The 21,109-nt window shown below is 36.7% G+C and overlaps 1 protein-coding gene across 2 annotated transcripts in view; it reads right to left on the minus strand.

The window, feature by feature from the left end:
* Positions 1-504: 504 nt before the first annotated feature.
* The window catches only part of GORAB (golgin, RAB6 interacting), a 46,771-nt gene continuing 26,166 nt past the window's right edge, over positions 505-21,109 (minus strand). The window contains exons 4-5 of one of the 2 annotated variants that reach the window (XM_053693099.1): positions 5,820-5,960; positions 505-4,627 (exon numbers count right to left, since the gene is read on the minus strand). In XM_053693099.1, the coding sequence (XP_053549074.1) occupies positions 4,195-4,627; positions 5,820-5,960 (574 nt within the window). In that variant the 3' untranslated portion in view covers positions 505-4,194. Of the gene's footprint in view, positions 4,628-5,819; positions 5,961-17,663; positions 21,029-21,109 lie in introns of those variants that run through there. The other variant, XM_053693098.1, reaches the window with a different exon arrangement.

The raw sequence follows: 21,109 nt of genomic DNA on the forward strand, positions 1-21,109 counted from the left end.
CATCCCTTTAACCCTTTCCTGCCGAGGATAAAGTGTCTACATCGGAACTGAGATTTCAAATATTGGATCGGGTCTGGGGGCCGTCCCTATAACGCTAACAACGCCCTCCAGACCGTGATCAAATACAGGAAGCTCAGAAGGCTTCAGGACAGCCGTTAGCTATGACGTTGTATTCCGTCATAACAGCGCTAAAGCTCAGCGCCGTTTGGACGAAATACAACGGCATAACGGCGGCAAAAGGTTAAGTTCTTATTGTTGGAAAGGACACTTTTTTGTTCTTATGGTTGTGTTTTCCCATATTTTTTTTTTTTTTTTTTTAACTATATCACTAATTGTTGATGTTTAATTCCTTCTCTACTTGATCCTTAGGTAACTTTTAGCTCTTTCAACTTTAGAGGTTAATGACTTTGATATATATCTCTCTATATCTATATGTCTGCCTTGTACATTAAGTTTGCTGTTGGTTGATCATACAAACTCAATAACTTAAGAGAAAGAACAAAACACGCTTACAAATTTATTTAATGGAAAATGCATACAAAATACAGAAAAATAAAATATAGAATTTGCAATATTAACAGGGAAAACAGAGTTGATCAACATGTTATAATCACTACCAGATAAACAACAACATAATGATGTAAAATGACAATATGACTTAAAAACTACCACTAACACACACAAAAAAAAATTGGAAGACTTGTCTGTGAACATTTAGCGTTTTATGTAAAGATATTTTATACATATTTCCACAAACTGTTGAGTTTAATGTCCTATTTTGATATTCCAAATAAATGCAGCACATTGGTTGAGCGTCATACAGTCCCAGATAAATTGCTTTAAAATACCACAATTGTCCAGCCGCAGGGCACTGCAGCGTACAGCCCTTAGGATGGGCAACCATGTCATAGTTGAATGCTGTAATAAGATCTTAGGACAGAAAAATATTGTTACATTAAAGGGACACTGAACCCAAATTTTTTCTTTTCTGATTTAGATAGAGCATGAAATTTTAAGCAACTTTCTAATTTACTCATATTATCAAATTTTCTTCATTCATGGTATCTTTATTTGAAATGCAAGAATGTAAGTTTAGATGCCGGCCCATTTTTTGTAAACAACCTGGGTTGTTCTTGCCGATTGGTGGATAAATGCATCCACCAATAAAAAAGTGCTGTCCAGGGTCTGAACCAAAAAAGAAGCTTAGATGCCTTCTTTTTCAAATAAAGATAGCAAGAGAACGAAGAAAAATTGATAATAGGAATACATTAGAAAGTTGGTTAAAATTGCATGCTCTATCTGAATCACAAAAGAAAAAAATTTGGGTTCAGGTGTCCCTTTAAAGTCTTGAAGTGCAATGTTAATGTAGATCCTTAAGCTAAAACCGTTTGAAATTCATTGAGTATCAATTCACAAAAATAATGCTGTCAAAGTGTATGAGAATCAACCTTTGAATTTTACATCTATGGCAATCAACATTTGAATATTACATTTTATTTCTAATGTTATTTTCTAGATATACATTGAATCAGGGGTTTGAATTAAATTCAGAGAAAAAAACATTTGAATGTTAAAGTAGATACATTTTATTTGGTGTTAAAAAGAAATGAACAAAAATGTAATTTAATTTAATTGCCAGTCCTCTGACTTTTATTTAAAGTCTGAAATTTTCTGTGTAAGTTTATGAAACAAAATATTGGAAATGGTGAAGTTAAACATTTGGATATTGAAAATCAAATTTTGATTAAAAGCCTATTGGACACATAAAATACATGAATATTAGCAGCCAAACATGAGTTTAGGTTAACAAAAATCAACACCCTATATTTCCCCTCCAACTTTATCATTCAATTCATGCCCCCCCCCCCCTCACTGACTTAGTGATACATTAGAACAGAAAGAAATTAAATGAATTAAAAGGAAAAATAAAACAATTCTCTCTCCATCCCAAGGTTTATTCATACCACCTACAATACTCTAATTTTTTAAAAATGAGGTTTATGATGGTTCTGGAAAAGACTGTGGCCATTTTATTGGATTGAAGAATGGTTTAATAAAATATTAGATGAAAAATTATCTGAGATATTTAATAGGAAAATCATGCAAGACATACATTTACAGATACATTCTGTATCTCTTATTTCAATAGAGAAAACACCAAGATTATTATTGTAGCATATACTCTATCTATTATATCTATTGACTTTATTATTTTACGACAATCTTAATTATTGGTCAATCATTAAACAATTTATAACATGCTACACACAGTACTGTGCAAATGTTAATAGTTTATTTTAATCAATTAACACAATGCAAAGTTAGTGAACAGAAGAAAAATCTAAATAAAATCAATAATTGGTGTGACCACCCTTTTGCCTTCAAAACTGAATCAATTCTTCTAAGAACACTTGCGCAAAGTCAGGGTTTTGGAGGCATATAGTAAGTTGCATGATTAAACAACTCTACCAAACGAGTGCTAATAAATATCAATTTAATATGTAGGTTAAAACACAATTGTTAACTGAAACAGAAACAGCTGTGCAGGAGGAATAAAACTGGGTGAGGAACAGCCAAAATCTGCTAACAAGGTGAAGTTGCTGAAGACAGTTTAATGTGAAAAGTCATACTTGCAAGCTTGAGCAAAGCAACAACACACAAGGTTATCCTGCATCAACAAGGTCTCTCCCAGGCTGAAAGTTGCCCTAGCTCTTCTGACGAAGCACAAAGACATGGGCAATGTTGATGATGTAGATGCAGTGGTCGGCCAAGGAAACTTAGTGCAGCAGATTAAGGGCATATCATGCTCATTTGCCTTTGTAATCGGAAGATGTCCATCAATGGCAACAGTTCAAAAATCGAAGGAAATCCGTGGGACCCTGGTACAACCATCTACTGTCCACAAAAGTCTGATCAAATGTATTCTTTAACGTGAAAACAAGGCCAAGCGTTTCAACTGTGCAAGAAAACACAAGAACTGAGGTGCAGAAAATGGCAGTAGTCACTCTGTACTGATGAGTCAAAATTTGAAATACTTGTCAGTAGCAAAAGGCAGTTTGTTCACCAAAGGGTTGGAGAGCAGTACAAGAATGAGCGTCTGTAGCCAACAGTAAAGCATGGTGGAGGTTCTTTGCAAGTTTGGGGGTGCATTTATGCAATTAGAGCAGAGGATTTGCTCAGAATTAATGGTCTCTTCAATGCTTAGAGATCATTAATTCTGACCAAATCCCCAGCTCTATTTGCAGAAATGAAGCCCCGAACAGATACTTATCCATCATGAAATACCATCAGGGAGACATCTGACTGGCCCCAAATTTATTCTGCAGCATAACAATGACCCCAAACATACAGCCAAAATCATTAAGAACTATCTTCAGCATAAAGAAGAACAAGATGCTCTAGAAGTAATGGCACAGCCTCCCACAGAGCCCTGATCTCAACATCATAAAGTCTCGCTGGTATAACATGAAGAAACAGATGCAACTGAGGCTGCCGAAATCCACAAAACAACTGTGGTTAGGGTGTTCAAAGCATCTTGGAGAACTACCTGTTGAGTTCCTTCAACAACTGTGTGCAGGTGAACTTATGCAGTTTAAAAAGGCAACGGGTAGTGACATCAAATATTTGTTTTAGATTTTTCTTCGGTTCTCTTATTCTGCATTTTGCGAATTGATAAAAATAAACTAAACCATTAACATTTCTATTTTTGAAAGATTAAGACATATATAAAATTTAAATCTCCCAAACTGGTTCAGACTTTACGAACAGGTAAGAAAACTTATGCTTGTGAACAAAATATACAATGGAACTCTTAACTTAAATCATTTTTTTTCCATAAATGATTATTACATATATAATATACATGTATTTTAGAGGTTGTAAAGTGTTGAAGATGTCCTTTTAAAATCCACAAAACTAAAAATAGGAATAAAAACATACCCAGATTTACCTCAAATTGAAAACATTATGGCTTTAAAAACAAAAAAAAACAAAAAAAAAAAACAACAACCTTTCTCCTCATTAAACATTGCACCCATTTTATATAAATAATGTTTATAGGGCAGTATTATATGCAACTGAATGCCCCAGAGAAGGACACATCTATGATTGATGCCCAAAGTTCTGCATCTCTTATCAGTGTACTAACTAAGCATGAGTTTGGGTAATTTAACTTAATGGAACATTTGCTTGCTGTTAACTGGAAGGCATATTAGTGTCGGTATTTGTGCTGCTTTCTTGGACAATCGTCTTTTCTTCAAGATGGATTGTTGACTTTTCTACATCACTATTTTCTGCAGTGGTTTCCTTTTTTGTGTCTGTTGATTGGTTACAGTCTTCTAATGAGAAGGTTTGGTCCTGTTCTGCTTGATTTGCTACTATCGACCTTCTTGCCTCAATCTCTTGCTGCTGCAACATCTGGTCCACCTCAATTTCGAGTTCTAGCTTCTCCTCATCAGTTTCAACGTCTAACTGCTGCATGAGTTCCTCCAGTTTCTTAGCTTTCCGCATCTCATTTTGCTGTATGATAGTACAAAGATGTTCTGTCAGCTGTTCCTTTATTTCAGTCTTTTTGTGTAAATCAAGCTTGGATGCAACATACTCAGTCTCAGCCTTGTCAAATCGCTTCCTGTAGGTGTAAAATAAAAAAAAATATATAAATATTTATATTAGCTCATTCTGTGTTTAACAAGTTGACTGAGAATCAGATCAGTACACAATATAAATCAACTACAAATAACCATCACTATTTTCTGACTTTCTGATAAAATTATTGAGCTAAAATTTTGAAATAAACAGCTAAAAAAAAATCTTGTTGTATTAATATAATCTATTATAGCATTAATATGATCTATCAACCTATTTGGAGCACTTGCGATGCAGGCTTGCTCCTACAAGTTAAGACTCTAATGAATACAAATTGCAGGGTCAAAATATGTTCCAGGAGACTTGGAAACGTTGGAAATATTCACCAGCTAGCTATCTATCAAAATCCAATAGCCTCAAAACCAGTCTAAAAGACACACTACACTAGAGGCAACAAATATTTTAAAGTCCCTCTACTACAATGAAATATGATTAGCGGAAAAAAAACCAAAACAATTTATTTGTGCCTATAAAGCTGAAGATTTTAGTAATTTTGTTAGTTTTCATATTTTTTTTTTTTTAGCTTTTATATAAAACAATTTAAATGTACTGCTAGTTAATATGTTTGACGTCACTGGTTTTTCCCTCAATAATAACAAATAATTGTGAGAGACATGCACCTTTGACAAATAAATCAGTTCTAAAATCCCTTGACAACATAGAATACAAGAACCACAACAAAACACACACAATATAAAATATATATATCCAAAGTACCAGCACTCACTATTTGATAATCCAACATCGGGGTGCTCTCAGCGTATCCATATGAGAGTTCAACAAAATAGAGGCACTTTCCGTGTGCAAAGACGTGTTTTAATAAAGTGTTACAGAGTTAACGTTTTCGGGCTGTGATGCCCGTCCTCAGACTCCTGAAAAAATACAGTTTTTTTGACACTGTTTTTTTTTTCCAGGAGTCTGAGGATGGGCATCACAGCCCAAAAAAGTTAACTCATATATATATCTTAACATTTCCATTTTTCAAATATGCATGGAATCGGTAAAATACTAATAATAAATGATGTTTTTCTGAAATATTAAACATGCTAGGGTTTATAATGAAATGAAGCTTAGAATGACCAATGCAGGACTGTGAGACATGGTGTGTATTCATTACTTTGATACAAAGAGGGTAAAGAATGGATGCTAATTTATTTTAAACCACTGTAACTTACTTGGCTTGGGAATACTCCACGCACGCCTGTTCAATACGGTTCCTTAAAATAGAAATATCTGTGGATACCAGATCATCCAGTGCCTGAAGCTGTTTCTGTATCCTCTTGAGTTTTGCCGTTTCTGCCAGGGTTTTTTTAGACCTACATGCACAAAACGCTGTATTAATAATATGAGCTATAAGTTCATGTATACGTTGCCTAATATTTTACCTTTCATGATTCAGATAGAGCATGCAATTTTAAACAACTTTCTAATTTACTTCTATTATTCATTCTTTTGTCTTGGGTCTCTTGGTATCTATTGTTGAAAAGCTGGGACGAAAGCTTAGGAGCCAGCCCATTTTTGGTGCACTATATGGCAGCAGTTTTGCAAGAATGTTATCCATTTTCATGAACACTAGATGACAAAACTATTTCCTGCCATGTAGTGGGAAACTTTTAAAAATGTGTATAAATCTGTCTGAATCAAACAAGTTTTGGGTTTCATCTGCCTTTAAAGGGCATAAAACCCCTTAATATTCTTTCATGATTCAGACAGTGTAAAATTTAAAAAACACTTTCCAGTTTACTTCAATTATCAACTTTTTCATTTTTTATCTATCTTTTGTTGAAAAGCAGATAGAAAGGTCTAGGAGAGTGCACGTGACTGGCAGCAGGTTTCCCGTCATGTACTGCTCCAAAAATGTGCACACTCTTCAACAAAGAATACCATGAGAACAAAGTCAATTTGATAAAAAAAAAAAAACTTTTCAATTTATTTCTATTAACATTACATGAGGAAATCTCTTATAAAACCACAGATTTCGACATATATGATATTAAAGGGACAGTCTAGTCCAAAATAAACTTTGATGATTCATATAGGGCATGTAATTTTAAACAATTTTCCAATTTACTTTTATCACCAATTTTTCTTTGTTCTATTGTACTCTTAGTTGAAAGCTAAACCTAGAAGTTTCATATGCTAATTTTTTAGACCTTGAAGGCCGCCTCTAATCTGAAAGCATTTTGACAGTTTTTCACCTCTAGAGGGCATTAGTGAGCCCTGATTGGCTAAAATGCAAGTCTGTCAAAAGAACTGAAATAAGGGGGCAGTCTGCAGAGGCTTAGATACAAGGTAATCACAGAGGTAAAAATTATATTAATATAACTGTGTTGGTTATGCAAAACTGGGGAATGGGTAATAAATGGATTATCTATCTTTTTAAACAATACAAATTCTGAAGTAGACTGTCCCTTTAATTAAGGAAGTTGTTTTACAGGCTGCTTAGCTGAAAACAAAAGATTTGCACAAGACTTTTTACCACCAGCATTTATAGTACAGCACTGTTATACTGTGTACAGCACGAGAGTTGCTTGCCATTCATTTGCTTTCTTAAAGGGCCAGTACAGCGAACTGTAGAAAAAAATAGCTTTGATGCATATAAAAGAGCAGTAACATACTAAAAATAACTTTCTTTCATGTAATTGGCAAGAGTCCATGAGCTAGTGACGTATGGGATTTACAATCCTACCAGGAGGGGCAATGTTTCCCAAACCTCAAAATGCCTATAAATACACCCCTCACCACACCCACAATTCAGTTTTACAAACTTTGCCTCCTATGGAGGTGGTGAAGTAAGTTTGTGCTAAGATTTCTACGTTGATATGCGCTTCTCAGCATTTTGAAGCCCGATTCCTCTCAGAGTGCAGTGAATGTCAGAGGGATGTAAAGGGAGTATCACCTATTGAATGCAATGGTTTTCCTCACGGGAGATCTATTTCATAGGTTCTCTGTTATCGGTCGTAGAGATTCATCTCCTACCTCCCTTATTCAGATCGACGATATACTCTCATATTCCATTACCTCTACTGATAACTGTTTCAGTACTGGTTTGGCTATCTGCCATATGTGGATGGGTGTCTTTCGGTAAGTATGTTTTCATTACTTAAGACACTCTCAGCTATGGTTTGGCACTTTATGCATTAATATAAAGTTCTAAATATATGTATTGTACTTATATTTGCCATGATCCAGGTTTATGTATATTTTCTTTTGCAGACTATCAGTTTCATATTTGGGGAAAAACATAATTTATGTAAGAACTTACCTGATAAATTCATTTCTTTCATATTAACAAGAGTCCATGAGCTAGTGACGTATGGGATATACATTCCTACCAGGAGGGGCAAAGTTTCCCAAACCTTAAAATGCCTATAAATACACCCCTCACCACACCCACAAATCAGTTTAACGAATAGCCAAGAAGTGGGGTGATAAGAAAAAAAGTGCGAAGCATATAAAATAAGGAATTGGAATAATTGTGCTTTATACAAAAAAATCATAACCACCCCAAAAAAGGGTGGGCCTCATGGACTCTTGTTAATATGAAAGAAATGAATTTATCAGGTAAGTTCTTACATAAATTATGTTTTCTTTCATGTAATTAACAAGAGTCCATGAGCTAGTGACGTATGGGATAATGACTACCCAAGATGTGGATCTTTCCACACAAGAGTCACTAGAGAGGGAGGGATAAAATAAAGACAGCCAATTCCTGCTGAAAATAATCCACACCCAAAATAAAGTTTAACAAAAAACATAAGCAGAAGATTCAAACTGAAACCGCTGCCTGAAGAACTTTTCTACCAAAAACTGCTTCAGAAGAAGAAAATACATCAAAATGGTAGAATTTAGTAAAAGTATGCAAAGAGGACCAAGTTGCTGCTTTGCAGATCTGGTCAACCGAAGCTTCATTCCTAAACGCCCAGGAAGTAGATACTGACCTAGTAGAATGAGCTGTAATTCTCTGAGGCGGAATTTTACCCGACTCAACATAGGCAAGATGATTTAAAGATTTCAACCAAGATGCCAAAGAAATGACAGAAGCTTTCTGGCCTTTCCTAGAACCGGAAAAGATAAGAAATAGACTAGAAGTCTTACAGAAAGATTTCGTAGCTTCAACATAATATTTCAAAGCTCTAACAACATCCAAAGAATGCAACGATTTCTCCTTAGAATTCTTAGGATTAGGACATAATGAAGGAACCACAATTTCTCTACTAATGTTGTTGGAATTCACAACTTTAGGTAAAATTCAAAAGAAGTTCGCAACACCGCCTTATCCTGATGAAGAATCAGAAAAGGAGACTCATAAGAAAGAGCAGATAATTCAGAAACTCTTCTGGCAGAAGAGATGGCCAAAAGGAACAAAACTTTCCAAGAAAGTAATTAATATCCAATGAATGCATAGGTTCAAATGGAGGAGCTTGAAGAGCCCCCAGAACCAAATTCAAACTCCAAGGAGGAGAAATTGACTTAATGACAGGCTTTATACAAACCAAAGCTTGTACAAAACAATGAATATCAGGAAGAATAGCAATCTTTCTGTGAAAAAGAACAGAAAGAGCAGAGATTTGACCTTTCAAGGAACTTGCGGACAAACCCTTATCTAAACCATCCTGAAGAAATTGTAATATTCTCGGTATTCTAAAAGAATGCCAAGAAAAATGATGAGAAAGACACCAAGAAATATAAGTCTTCCAGACTCTATAATATATCTCTCTGGATACAGATGTACGAGTCTGTAACATAGTATTAATCACAGAGTCAGAGAAACCTCTTTGACCAAGAATCAAGCGTTCAATCTCCATACCTTTAAATTTAAGGATTTCAGATCCTGATGGAAAAAAGGACCTTGAGACAAAAGGTCTGGTCTTAACGGAAGAGTCCACGGTTGGCAAGAGGCCATCCGGACAAGATCCGCATACCAAAACCTGTGAGGCCATGCCGGAGCTACCAGCAGAACAAACGAGCATTCCTTCAGAATCTTGGAGATTACTCTTGGAAGAAGAACTAGAGGCGGAAAGATATAGGCAGGATGATACTTCCAAGGAAGTGAAAATGCATCCACTGCCTCCGCCTGAGGATCCCGGGATCTGGACAGATACCTGGGAAGTTTCTTGTTTAGATGAGAAGCCATCAGAACTATTTCTGGAAGTTCCCACATTTGAACAATCTGAAGAAATACCTCTGGGTGAAGAGACCATTCGCCCGGATGCAACGTTTGGCGACTGAGATAATCCGCTTTCCAATTGTCCATACCTGGGATATAAACCGCAGAGATTAGACAGGAGCTGGATTCCGCCCAAACCAAAATTCGAGATACTTCTTTCATAGCCAGAGGACTGTGAGTCCCTCCTTGATGATTGATGTATGCCACAGTTGTGACAATGTCTTATCTGAAAACAATGAACAACTCTCTCTTCAGAAGAGGCCAAGACTGAAGAGCTCTGAAAATTGCACGGGGTTCCAAAATATTGATCGGAAATCTCACCTCCTGAGATTCCCAAACCCCTTGTGCCGTCAGATACCCCCACACAGCTCCCCAACCTGTAAGACTCATATCTGTTGAGATTATAGTCCAGGTCGGAAGAACAAAGAAGCCCCCTGAACTAAACGATGGTGATCTGTCCACCATGTCAGAGAGTGTCGTAAAATCGGTTTAAAGATATTAATTGAGATATCTTTGAGTAATCCCTGCACCATTGGTTCAGCATACAGAGCTGAAGAGGTCGCATGTGAAAACGAGCAAAGGAGATCGCATCTGATGCGGCAGTCCTAAGATCCAACATTTCCATGCATAAGGCTACCAAAGGGAATGATTGTGACTGAAGGTTTTGACAAGCTGATATCAATGTTAAACTTCTCTTGTCTGACAAGGACAGAGTCATAGACACTGAATTTATCTAGAAACCTAAAAAGGTTACCCTTGTCTGAGGAATCAATAAACTGATTGGTAAATTGATCCTCCAACCATGAACTTGAAGAAACAACACAAGTCGATTCGTATGAGACTCTTCGAAAATGAGAAGACTGAGCAAGTACCAAGATATCGTCCAAATAAGGAAATACCAAAACCCTGTTCTCTGATTACAGAAAGAAGGGCACCGAGAACCTTTGAAAAAAATTCTTGGAACTGAGGCTAGGCCAAATAGTAGAGCCATAAAACTGGTAATGCTTGTCTAAAAAGAGAATCTCAGACACTAAAAGTGATCTGGATGAATCGGAATATGCAGATACACATCCTGTAAATCTATTGTAGACATATAATGCCCTTGCTAAACAAAAGGCAGGATAGTCCTACAGTAACCATCTTGAATGTTGGTATCCTAACATAACGAATCAATAATGATAGATCCAGAACTGGTCTGAAGGAATTGACCTTCTTTGGTACAATGAAGAGATAAAATAAAACCCCAGCCCCTGTTCCAGAACTGGAACTGGCATAAATACTCCAGCCAACTCTAGATCTGAAACACATTTCAGAAATGCTGAGCCTTGCTGTGTTAACTGGGACACGGGAAAGAAAAGAATCTCTTAGCAGGAGGCCTTAACTTGAAGCCAATTCTGTACCTTTCTGAAACAATGTTTCTGAAACCAGAGATTAAGAACGGAATTGATCCAAATTTCTTTGAAGAAAACGTAATCTGCCCCATACCAGCTGAGCTGGAATAAGGGCCGCACCTTCATAGGTACTTAGGAGCTGGCTATAGGTTTCTATAAGGCTCGGATATATTCCAAACTGGAAATAGTTTCCAAACTGATACCGCTCCTGAGGATGAAGGATCAGGCTTTTGTTCCTTGTTGTGAGGAAAGGAACGAAATGAATATTTACCCTGGAAAGAAAAGGAAAGCAAAGTTGACTTAGAAGACATGTCAGCATTCCAAGTTTTAATCCATAAAGCTTTTCTAGCTAAAATAGCTAGAGACATATACCTGACATCAACTCTAATGATATCAAAAGATGGTATCACCAACAAAATTATTAGCATGTTATAGAATAATAATAATGCTATAAAATTATGATCTGTTACTTGTTGCGCTAAAGCTTCTAACCAAAAAGTTGAAGCTGCAGCAACATCCGCTAAAAATATAGCAGGTCTAAGAAGATTACCTGAACATAAGTAAGCTTTTCTTAGAAAGGATTCAATTTTCCTGTCTAAAGGATCCTTAAATGAAGTACTATCTGCCATAGGAATAGTAGTACATTAGCAGGAGTAGAGACAGCCCCATAACCTTAGGGATTTTTGTCCCAAAAAACTCTAATCTGTCAGATGGCACAGGATATAATTTGCTTAAACGTCTAGAAGGAGTAAATAAATTACCCAAATTATTCCATTCCCTGGAAATTACTTCAGAAATAGCATCAGGGAGATAAAACACTTCTGGAATAACTACAGGAGATTTAAAAACCTTATTTAAACGTTTACATTTAGTATCAAGAGGACCAGAATCCTCTATTTCTAATGCAAATAATACTTCTTTAAGTAAAGAACGAATAAATTCCATCTTGAACAAATACAAAGATTTATCAGCATCAACCTCTGAGACAGAAACCTCTGAACCAGAAGAACCATTATCAGTATCAGAATGATGATGTTCATTTAAAAATTCATCTGAAAAAAAGAGAAGTTTTAAAAGACTTTTATGTATACTAGAAGGAGAAATAACAGACATAGCCTTCTTAATGGATTTAAAATAAATAAAATCTCTTATGTTATCAGGAACACTCTGAAAATTAGATGTTGACGGAACAGCAACAGGAAATGTAACAGTACTAAAGGAAATTTTATCTGCATTAATAAGTTTGACATGACATGCAATACAAATAACAGCTGGAGAAACAGATACCAAAAGTTTATAGCAGACTTAGCTTGGTAGCTCCAGCACTGTGCAGTGATTTTCCTGTAGTAACTTCTGACTCAGTTGCAACGTGGAACATCTTGCAATATGTAAAAGAAAAAAACAACATATAAAGCAAAATTGATCAAATTCCTTAAATGACAGTTTCAGGAATGGGAAAAAAATGCCAGTGAACAAGCTTCTAGCAACCAGAAGCAATAAATAATGAGACTTAAATAATGTGGAGACAAAAATGACGCCCATATTTTTTAGCGCCAAAAAAGACGCCCACATTATTTGGCGCCTAAATGCTTTTGGCGCCAAAAATGACGCCACATCCGGAACGCCGACATTTTTGGCGCAAAATAACGTCAAAGAATGACGCAACTTCCGGCGACACGTATGACGCCGGAAACGGAAATAGAATTTTTGCGCCAAAAAAAGTCCGCGCCAAGAATGACGCAATAAAATGAAGCATTTTCAGCCCCCGCGAGCCTAACAGCCCACAGGGAAAAAGTCAAATTTTAAGGTAAAATATGTTAAATTAAAATGCATTATCCCAAATATGAAACTGACGGTCTGAAAATAAGGAAAGTTGAACATTCTGAGTCAAGGCAAATAAATGTTTGAATACATATATTTAGAACTTTATAAACAAAGTGCCCAACCATAGCTAGGAGTGTCACAGAAAATAAGACTTACTTACCCCAGGACACTCATCTACATATAGCAGATAGCCAAACCAGTACTGAAACGAGAATCAGCAGAGGTAATGGTATATATAAGAGTATATCGTCGATCTGAAAAGGGAGGTAAGAGATGAATCTCTACGACCGAAAACAGAGAACCTATGAAATAGACCCCTTAGAAGGAGATCACTGCATTCAAATAGGCAATACTCTCCTCACATCCCTCTGACATTCACTGCACGCTGAGAGGAAAACCGGGCTCCAACTTGCTGCGGAGCGCATATCAACGTAGAATCTAGCACAAACTTACTTCACCACCTCCATCGGAGGCAAAGTTTGTAAAACTGATTTGTGGGTGTGGTGAGGGGTGTATTTATAGGCATTTTAAGGTTTGGGAAACTTTGCCCCTCCTGGTAGGAATGTATATCCCATACGTCACTAGCTCATGGACTCTTGTTAATTACATGAAAGAAAACATATTTAGCAAAATATATTTCTTACCCGAGGTATAGTCTTTTTTTCAATTGACTGCTTTTTCATTAAATTTTGCGGGCAAAATTAGGATTGCGAGGGCGCAAAATGCCAAAGTTTATTGCGTCATTCTTGGAGCGAGAATTTTTTTGGCGCGAAGGTACGTCCGATGACGCAAATTTGTCATTTCCGGCGTCTTAGGTGACACCAAATTCCTTGCACAAGGTTTGCATCTACGACGACCCGAGTGTGTCATTTCCGGATGTTGTTAGCACCAAAAAAAATTCAGTTTGCGTTGTGCGTCATACATGGCGCCAAATAATTTCATTTAAAACCCCATTCCTATATGTCTCTTGCCTTTTTCTATGTCAGAGGGCTATGCTGTTTGCATTTTTTCCCCATTCCTGAAACTGCCATATAAGGAAATTGATAATTTTACTTTATATGTTGTTTTTTCTCTTACATTTGCAAGATGTCTCAATCTGATCCTGTCTCAGAAACCATGTTGGAACCCTGCTGCCTGATAACAGTTCTACCAAAGATAAGTGCATCTGTTGTAAATTTGTGGGGATTATATCTCCAGCTGTGGTATGTAATAGTTGTCATGATAAGCTTTAACATGCAGAGAATGTGTCCATCAGTAATAGTACAATGCCTGTTGTTCCTTCAACATCTAATGTACATGATACCTGTGAATATAAAAGATTTTATTGCTGATTCAAAAGGCTTTGTCTGCCATCCCGCCTTCTAATAAACATAAAAGGTCTTTTAAAACTTCTCATAAAGTTGATGAAATTTCAAATGACTGACAACATACTGAATTATCCGCCTCTTGTGAAGGTCTATATGATTCAGAAGATCCTTCCTCAGATATTGACACTGAAAAATCTACTTATTTATTTAAAATGGAGTATATTCGTTCCTTGTTAAAAGAGGTGTTGATTACATTGGATATTGAGGAAACGAGTCCTATTGATATTAAAACTAGTAAACATTTAAATTCTGTTTATAAACCTCCTGTGGTTACTCCAGAGGTTTTTCCAGTTCCTGATGCCATTTCTGATATGATTTCTAAGGAATGGAATAGGCCTGGTACTTCTTTTATTCCTTCTTCAAGGTTTAAAAGAAATTGTATCCTTTGCCAGCAGTTAGATTGGAGTTTTGGGAAAAGATCCCCAAAGTTGATGGGGCTATTTCTACTCTTGCTAAACGTACTACTATTCCTATGGAAGATAGTACTTCTTTTAAAGACCCTTTAGATAGGAAACTTGAATCTTATCTAAGGAGAGCTTATTTATATTCTGGCTATCTTCTCAGGTCTGCCATTTCTATGGCTGATGTTGCAGCTGCATCAACTTTTTGGTTGGAAAGTTTAGCGCAACAGGAAATGGATCCTGATTTGTCTAGCATTGTTCGCTTGCTTCAACATGCTAATCATTTTATCTGTGATGCCATTTTTGATATCATCAAAATTGATGTTAAATCTATGTCTTTAGCTATTTTAGCTAGAAGAGCTTTGTGTCTTAAATATTGGAATGCTGACATGGTATCTAAGTCTAGATTACTATCTCTTTCTTTCCAAGGTAATAAGTTATTTGGTTCTCAGTTGGATTCGATTATTTCAACTGTCACTGGGGGGGAAGGGAGTTTTTTTGCCTCAGGATAAAAGGATAGATAAGGGTAAATCTAAAGCTTCTAACCGTTTTCGTTCCTTTCGACAAAATAATGAATAGAAACCTAATCCTTCCACCAAAGAATCTGGTTCCAATTGGAAACCTTCAGGTTGGAGTAAATCCAAACCGTTTAAGAAACCAAAGCCAGCCCCCAAGTCTGCATGAAGGTGCGGGTCCTCATTCCAGCTCAGCTGGTAAGGAGCAGATTAAGATTCTTCCAAAACATTTGGGCAGATTCTGTCCAAAATCAATGGATTCAGAATATTGTCTCTCAAGGGTACCGAATAAGATTCAGAGTAAGACCTCCTGTGAGAAGATTTTTTTCTCTCACGCATCCCAGCAAATCCAGTAAAGGCTCAGGCTTTTCTGAAGTGTGTTTCAGACCTGGAGCTTTCAGGGGTAATCATAACAGTACCGTTTCAGGAACAGGGTCTGGGGTTTTATTCAAATCGATTCATTGTCCCAAAGAAAAAAATTGTCCCAAAGAAAAAGTTCTGGATCTGAAAATTTTGAATCGTTATGTAAGAGTGCCAACTTTCAAAATGGTGACTATAAGGACTATTCTGCCTTTTGTTCAGCAAGTGCATTATATGTCAACAATAGACTTACAGGATGCATAGCTTCATATTCCGATTCATCCTGACCAGCGGTCGCCAACCAGTGGTCCATGGACCACTGGTGGTCCACGAGAAGATGTTAGTGGTCCTTGACACCATCAGGCAGGAATTAATATCCTCTGATGGTGTCACCCCCGTTGCGCCACAGCTCCCTACAGTGCCTGGCTGGACATCACCTACATTTACCTGTCTCTTTGTAGTAGTTCTTTTTTTAAATTAAATATTAATTATTTTTCATTCTAATAATTGTCCTGCGCACAAAGCCATTCCACCTGAATTCCAGTAATTGCCATCCAGCAGATCAGCCATATCCCACCAGTATTATAGTAATTGCCAGTAACATCAGTCGTGGTTAGCTCACTGTCCACGATCATAAGCAGTTTTGAATAATTCCTAACTGGGGAGGTAACTTGGAAGTCTTGTGATCCTTTTAAACATAATTCTTTTTTCCCCACTTTCTGCCTCTCTGTTTCAAGCTCAAAAGTTTAAAAATGTGTAAATATATACATAATGCAAACTTAGCTATGGTTATACTAGTTATGTACAGTATGGGGCCTATTTATTATGGTGCGAGCAGACATGATCCAATATAGCGGATCATGTCCGCTGCACATCGATAAATGCCGACAGCATACGCTGTTGGCATTTATCATTGCACCAGCAGCTCTTGTGAACTGCTGGTACAATGCTGCCTCCTGCACGGGATTCAAAATTGTGAGTTTAGTGGTCCCTGAGGTCCGAAAGGTTGGCGACCCTTGATCCAGACCACTATCAGTTTCTGAGATTCTCTTTTCTAGACAAGAGTTGCCAATTTGTCGCTCTTCCATTTGGCCTAGCGACAGCTCCAAGAATCTTTTCAAAGGTTCTCGGTGTCCTACTCTCTGTAATCAGAGAACGGGGTATTGCGGAGTTTCCTTATTTGGACGATATCTTGGTACTAGCTCAGTCTTTACATTCTGCAGAATCTCACACAAAACAACTAGTGTTGTTTCTTCAAAGACATGGTTGGAGGATCAATTTACCAAAAAGTTATTTGATTCCTCAGACAAGGGTCACCTTTTTAGGTTTCCAGATAGATTCAGTGTCCATGACTCTGTCTCTAACAGACAAGAGACAATTACAATTGGTTTCAGCTTGTTGGAACCTTCAGTCTCAATCATTTCCTTCAGTAGCTATGTGCATGGAAGTTTTAGGTCTCATGACTGCAGCATCGGATGCGATCCCCTTTGCTCGTTTTCATATGAGACCTCTCCAGCTTTGTATGCTGAACCAATGGTGCGGGATTAAACAAAGATATCACAATTAATATCCTTAAATCTCAATGTTCGGCTCTCTCTGACTTGGTGGTTAGATCAAAAGCGACACCAGAACACTACTCAGCGCTAGGTATAGATATTAAGCCTCAAAGAATGAAAAATATTAATTATTAAAATACAACTATGTGCTGAAATACTGAATCATAAAAAATACACCTAAGTACTGAAATACTGAATCAGATTGTCTCATACGGCTATTGAGAAGCAACTTTCATAAGTTCTGCAATATTTGCTTTCATAAGTTCTGCAAAATTAGTCTTCCTTGTAAAAAGTTCCAATAGCCAGACAGTACCTTTTGTCTCACAAAATTGAATGATTTTATTCTGCTTCTTTTTTTGATGGAATCGTTTTCAATCCTGTTGATAGCTTCCAAGCGGATCCTTTTTCCTTTTTGCTCCCTCTCTGCTGCTCCTTTAAATCCCCTCTTTCTCAAGGGATTGTGGGATCCAGGATCCAAAGTAGATAGACAGAAAAACAAAAGCGCAAAAGAGAGAGGATTCAAGTGCAATTATAACACAAATTAGCGCAGATAAGTGATAAATCTACTCACCAGATGTATGATAAAAAAATGCCTTTATTTATTCACAAGGATAAAACACTTTGTTTCCGTGCACAGCACTCACAGACCACAGGTGACTGGTAACTGGAAGTTTGAAATGGCAAGTGTAGACTTGCGGCAGGGTTTTCCGGACAGCCCGCCCTCAGTATTACAGTCCTGTTTTTTGGTGCTCCTGACGGATGTGAACCCCAACGCGTTTCCCCCGGTGTTCGCCGGGCTTTATCAAGGGGATATTCTCCAGATAGTTTGGTATCGGGTTGTAGCATACAATGGCTCCTTAAGTACCCGTATGTGGTAAAGACACTCCCCCCTAAAAAGGGGCTTGTCTATCAGCTGGTTCATGATTGGCTTGTGTGGACCAATAGGGATACAATGCATATGCTAACAATTCATTCATTCGTAATTCATTCATTAGAACTTTATACAGGGCGTTAACTATAGTAAATCTTTCCAATGTTTTGTCAATATACACACATTTTCTATTTAGTTAATTGGGCTGCTGTAGGAGGCGTGCTGTTTACAAAATTCTACACATAGCAACCTGATTTTTTATATTCGTGGTGTGTAGTTGACTCTATTACTTCTATAACCCGGCTGAGTGATACAGCTATTTGTGTGGGTGCACACTATGTAGACATGTGTATTGATACTTAATAGCGTAGACGTAAGGATGTAAGTTTATAGTGTTGCAAAATTTTGTACACTTTACATTGTATGTATTACGATCTGGGGACCTTTTCGAGGTAATTTGAGGAACATTAAAATTACATTAAAATTACATAATTAGTTAAAATAGTAGTTCATAACAACCAGGTTTGGTTATATTGACACAGGGAAATTAATGCACATTTAGATTTGTACAGATAAATATTTAAAAGATAGAATTTGATTTAAAATTTATAGAAGCGAAATACAGTCACACTGGTACATAAAAATTCTTAAGGCTTGTTTCGGTTCACATATAGGCAGCCACATCGATGTCTATATTGAGACCTTGAGGATGTAATGTCATTAATTTATATATCCAATATGTCTCTAGTTTCCTCAGTTCCAGTAATCTATTGTGCTTGCTTGGTGGGATCGACCCAATCACCTGGATTTTTAAAGAGGCAGGATCACTATTGTGATATTCAAAAAAATGTTTTGCAACATTATGTTTGATCAACTTTTCCTTTATGTTATAAATATGTTCACAGGCTCTGCGTCTTACTTGACGTTTTGTGCGACCTACATACATTAGGCCACACCCACAATTTAGCAAGTAGACTACGTATGTTGATTCACAATTACTTTTGAAATCAATTTCATAGTGATTAGTTTTACTGGAGTTGCTAAAGAATTTTGATCTCTCTACATGGGGACACATCGTGCATCTAGACTTGGAGCATCGTAGTGTCCCCTTCCAGGTACTCAGCCAAGTTTCTTGTACTTTATTCTTGTTATCTGGCTTACTACGCATCTTGCTTGGTGCTAAATAGTTTTTAAGACTCATGCCCTTTCTATATGATATGTTGGCTTTTTCTTGAAGATGTGGTCCTAAGAGAGGATCTGCTTTTAAGATTGACCAATGTTTATTTATAATGCTTTTAATTGCCCCTGCACCTTCACTGAATGTGGTTGTGAATCTTATGCATTCATTGCTATTGATCCTATCTGGTGCATCTTTTTGTTTTAAAGAAATTAGATCTTGTCTATCCTTGGTGCCCGCCTTTTGTCTAGCTAGTTTGATATTGTTTGCATCATATCCTTTAGCTAAAAATTTACTCTCTAAAATGTCAGCTTCTTCCTCATAATTTTTAGAGTGTGTACAGTTCCTTCTTATCCTTAAAAACTGGCTATAAGGTACGTTATTTATCCAGCATTTTTTATGTGCGCTAGTCGCTTCGATATAACCATTCCTTTCCGTGGGTTTTCTATAGTTCTTAACACAGATACTTTTCTCATTATTAGAATTGTCACTAGTGAAAAGTACTAAATCTAAAAATTCTATCGATGTTTGTGAAGTTTGTTTGGTAAATTTTAAGTTGTATGAATTTGCATTCATATGGGAGACAAAATTGTCTAATTTTGAGATATCACCCTGCCATAGAATGATAATATCATCTATGTACCGGCCATATTTCAAAATGTTCTCTATAAAGGGGTTGTTATTCCATATATACTCGTGTTCATATGCATTAACATACAGATTGGCATAGGATGGGGCAAACGTAGTCCCCATCGCTGTGCCGTGAATCTGCAGATAATATTTACTTTCAAATAAAAAATAATTATGGCTCAGGACAAAGTTGGTGGTTAGATCACCATCGTATAGTTCAAGGGGCCTCTTTTGTTTGTCCAACCTGGACTGTGATCACAACAGATGCAAGTCTTTCAGGTTGGGGAGCTGTCTGGGGATCTCTGACAGCACAAGGGGTTTGGAAATCTCAAGAGGCGAGATTACCAATTAATATTTTAGAACTGTGCACCAATGTGCCAATATGAAAGAAATTAATTTATCAGGTAAGTTCTTACATAAATTATGTTTTTTATATTGCTGCTTTTACATTTACAGCATTATTTCAGGGCTTTAAATATAATATTATAGAATAACCACTTAATATATTACATTACTAATGTCAATTTTGAGAGGAGCCTCAAACCTTACTTATTTACATACCATTGACTTATGTTTTAATACTGGGCTCATTTTATAACTGTTACTTCAGGAACAGAAACCCGGAGTAAAATGAGGGCTACCAGTATTTGCTTTATACGGTTAGATTATGGAAGCATTATAAAATATTTTGCAACATCCAAATGCAAATATAAAAAGCCCAGACTAAAATCAAACCGTAAAAGAGTTTGCAAAATTTACAAATTAGTTAAAAAAATGTCTTTATGGTTAGTGTTAAAATTCATATTTAGTAGAGACTTATTAATGTTTATATTTTTTTTTAAGTGTTCCATTCTATAGTGATAGAACACAACTCTACGGGTGCAATTATAATAATAACTGTTTCTAAGCATGGTGCCAAACAAAATAGCATGAAAAAGCACTTTTTAGGAGGGTGAAACCTAACCAGCAGGGTCTAGCCATAGCTTGACTGTTGAGACAAGATTTAACCACACTAAGCGCTGCCAAACGAAAGTGCTAACAGTTCCTGCATATGTTCTTGTCTTTCTGCAATGGCAAGCCAGATCGCAGCATGTTCTGTATTGGAGCTGAGAGAGTGAGAGGCTGTAAAGTGAGAGACAGAGAGAGAGAAAGACAGAGAGAGAGTGTGAGTGAGTGAGTGAGTGAGAGATATAGAGATACAGT

This window comes from Bombina bombina, chromosome 10 (assembly GCF_027579735.1).
Source record: "Bombina bombina isolate aBomBom1 chromosome 10, aBomBom1.pri, whole genome shotgun sequence".
Taxonomy (NCBI): domain Eukaryota; kingdom Metazoa; phylum Chordata; class Amphibia; order Anura; family Bombinatoridae; genus Bombina; species Bombina bombina.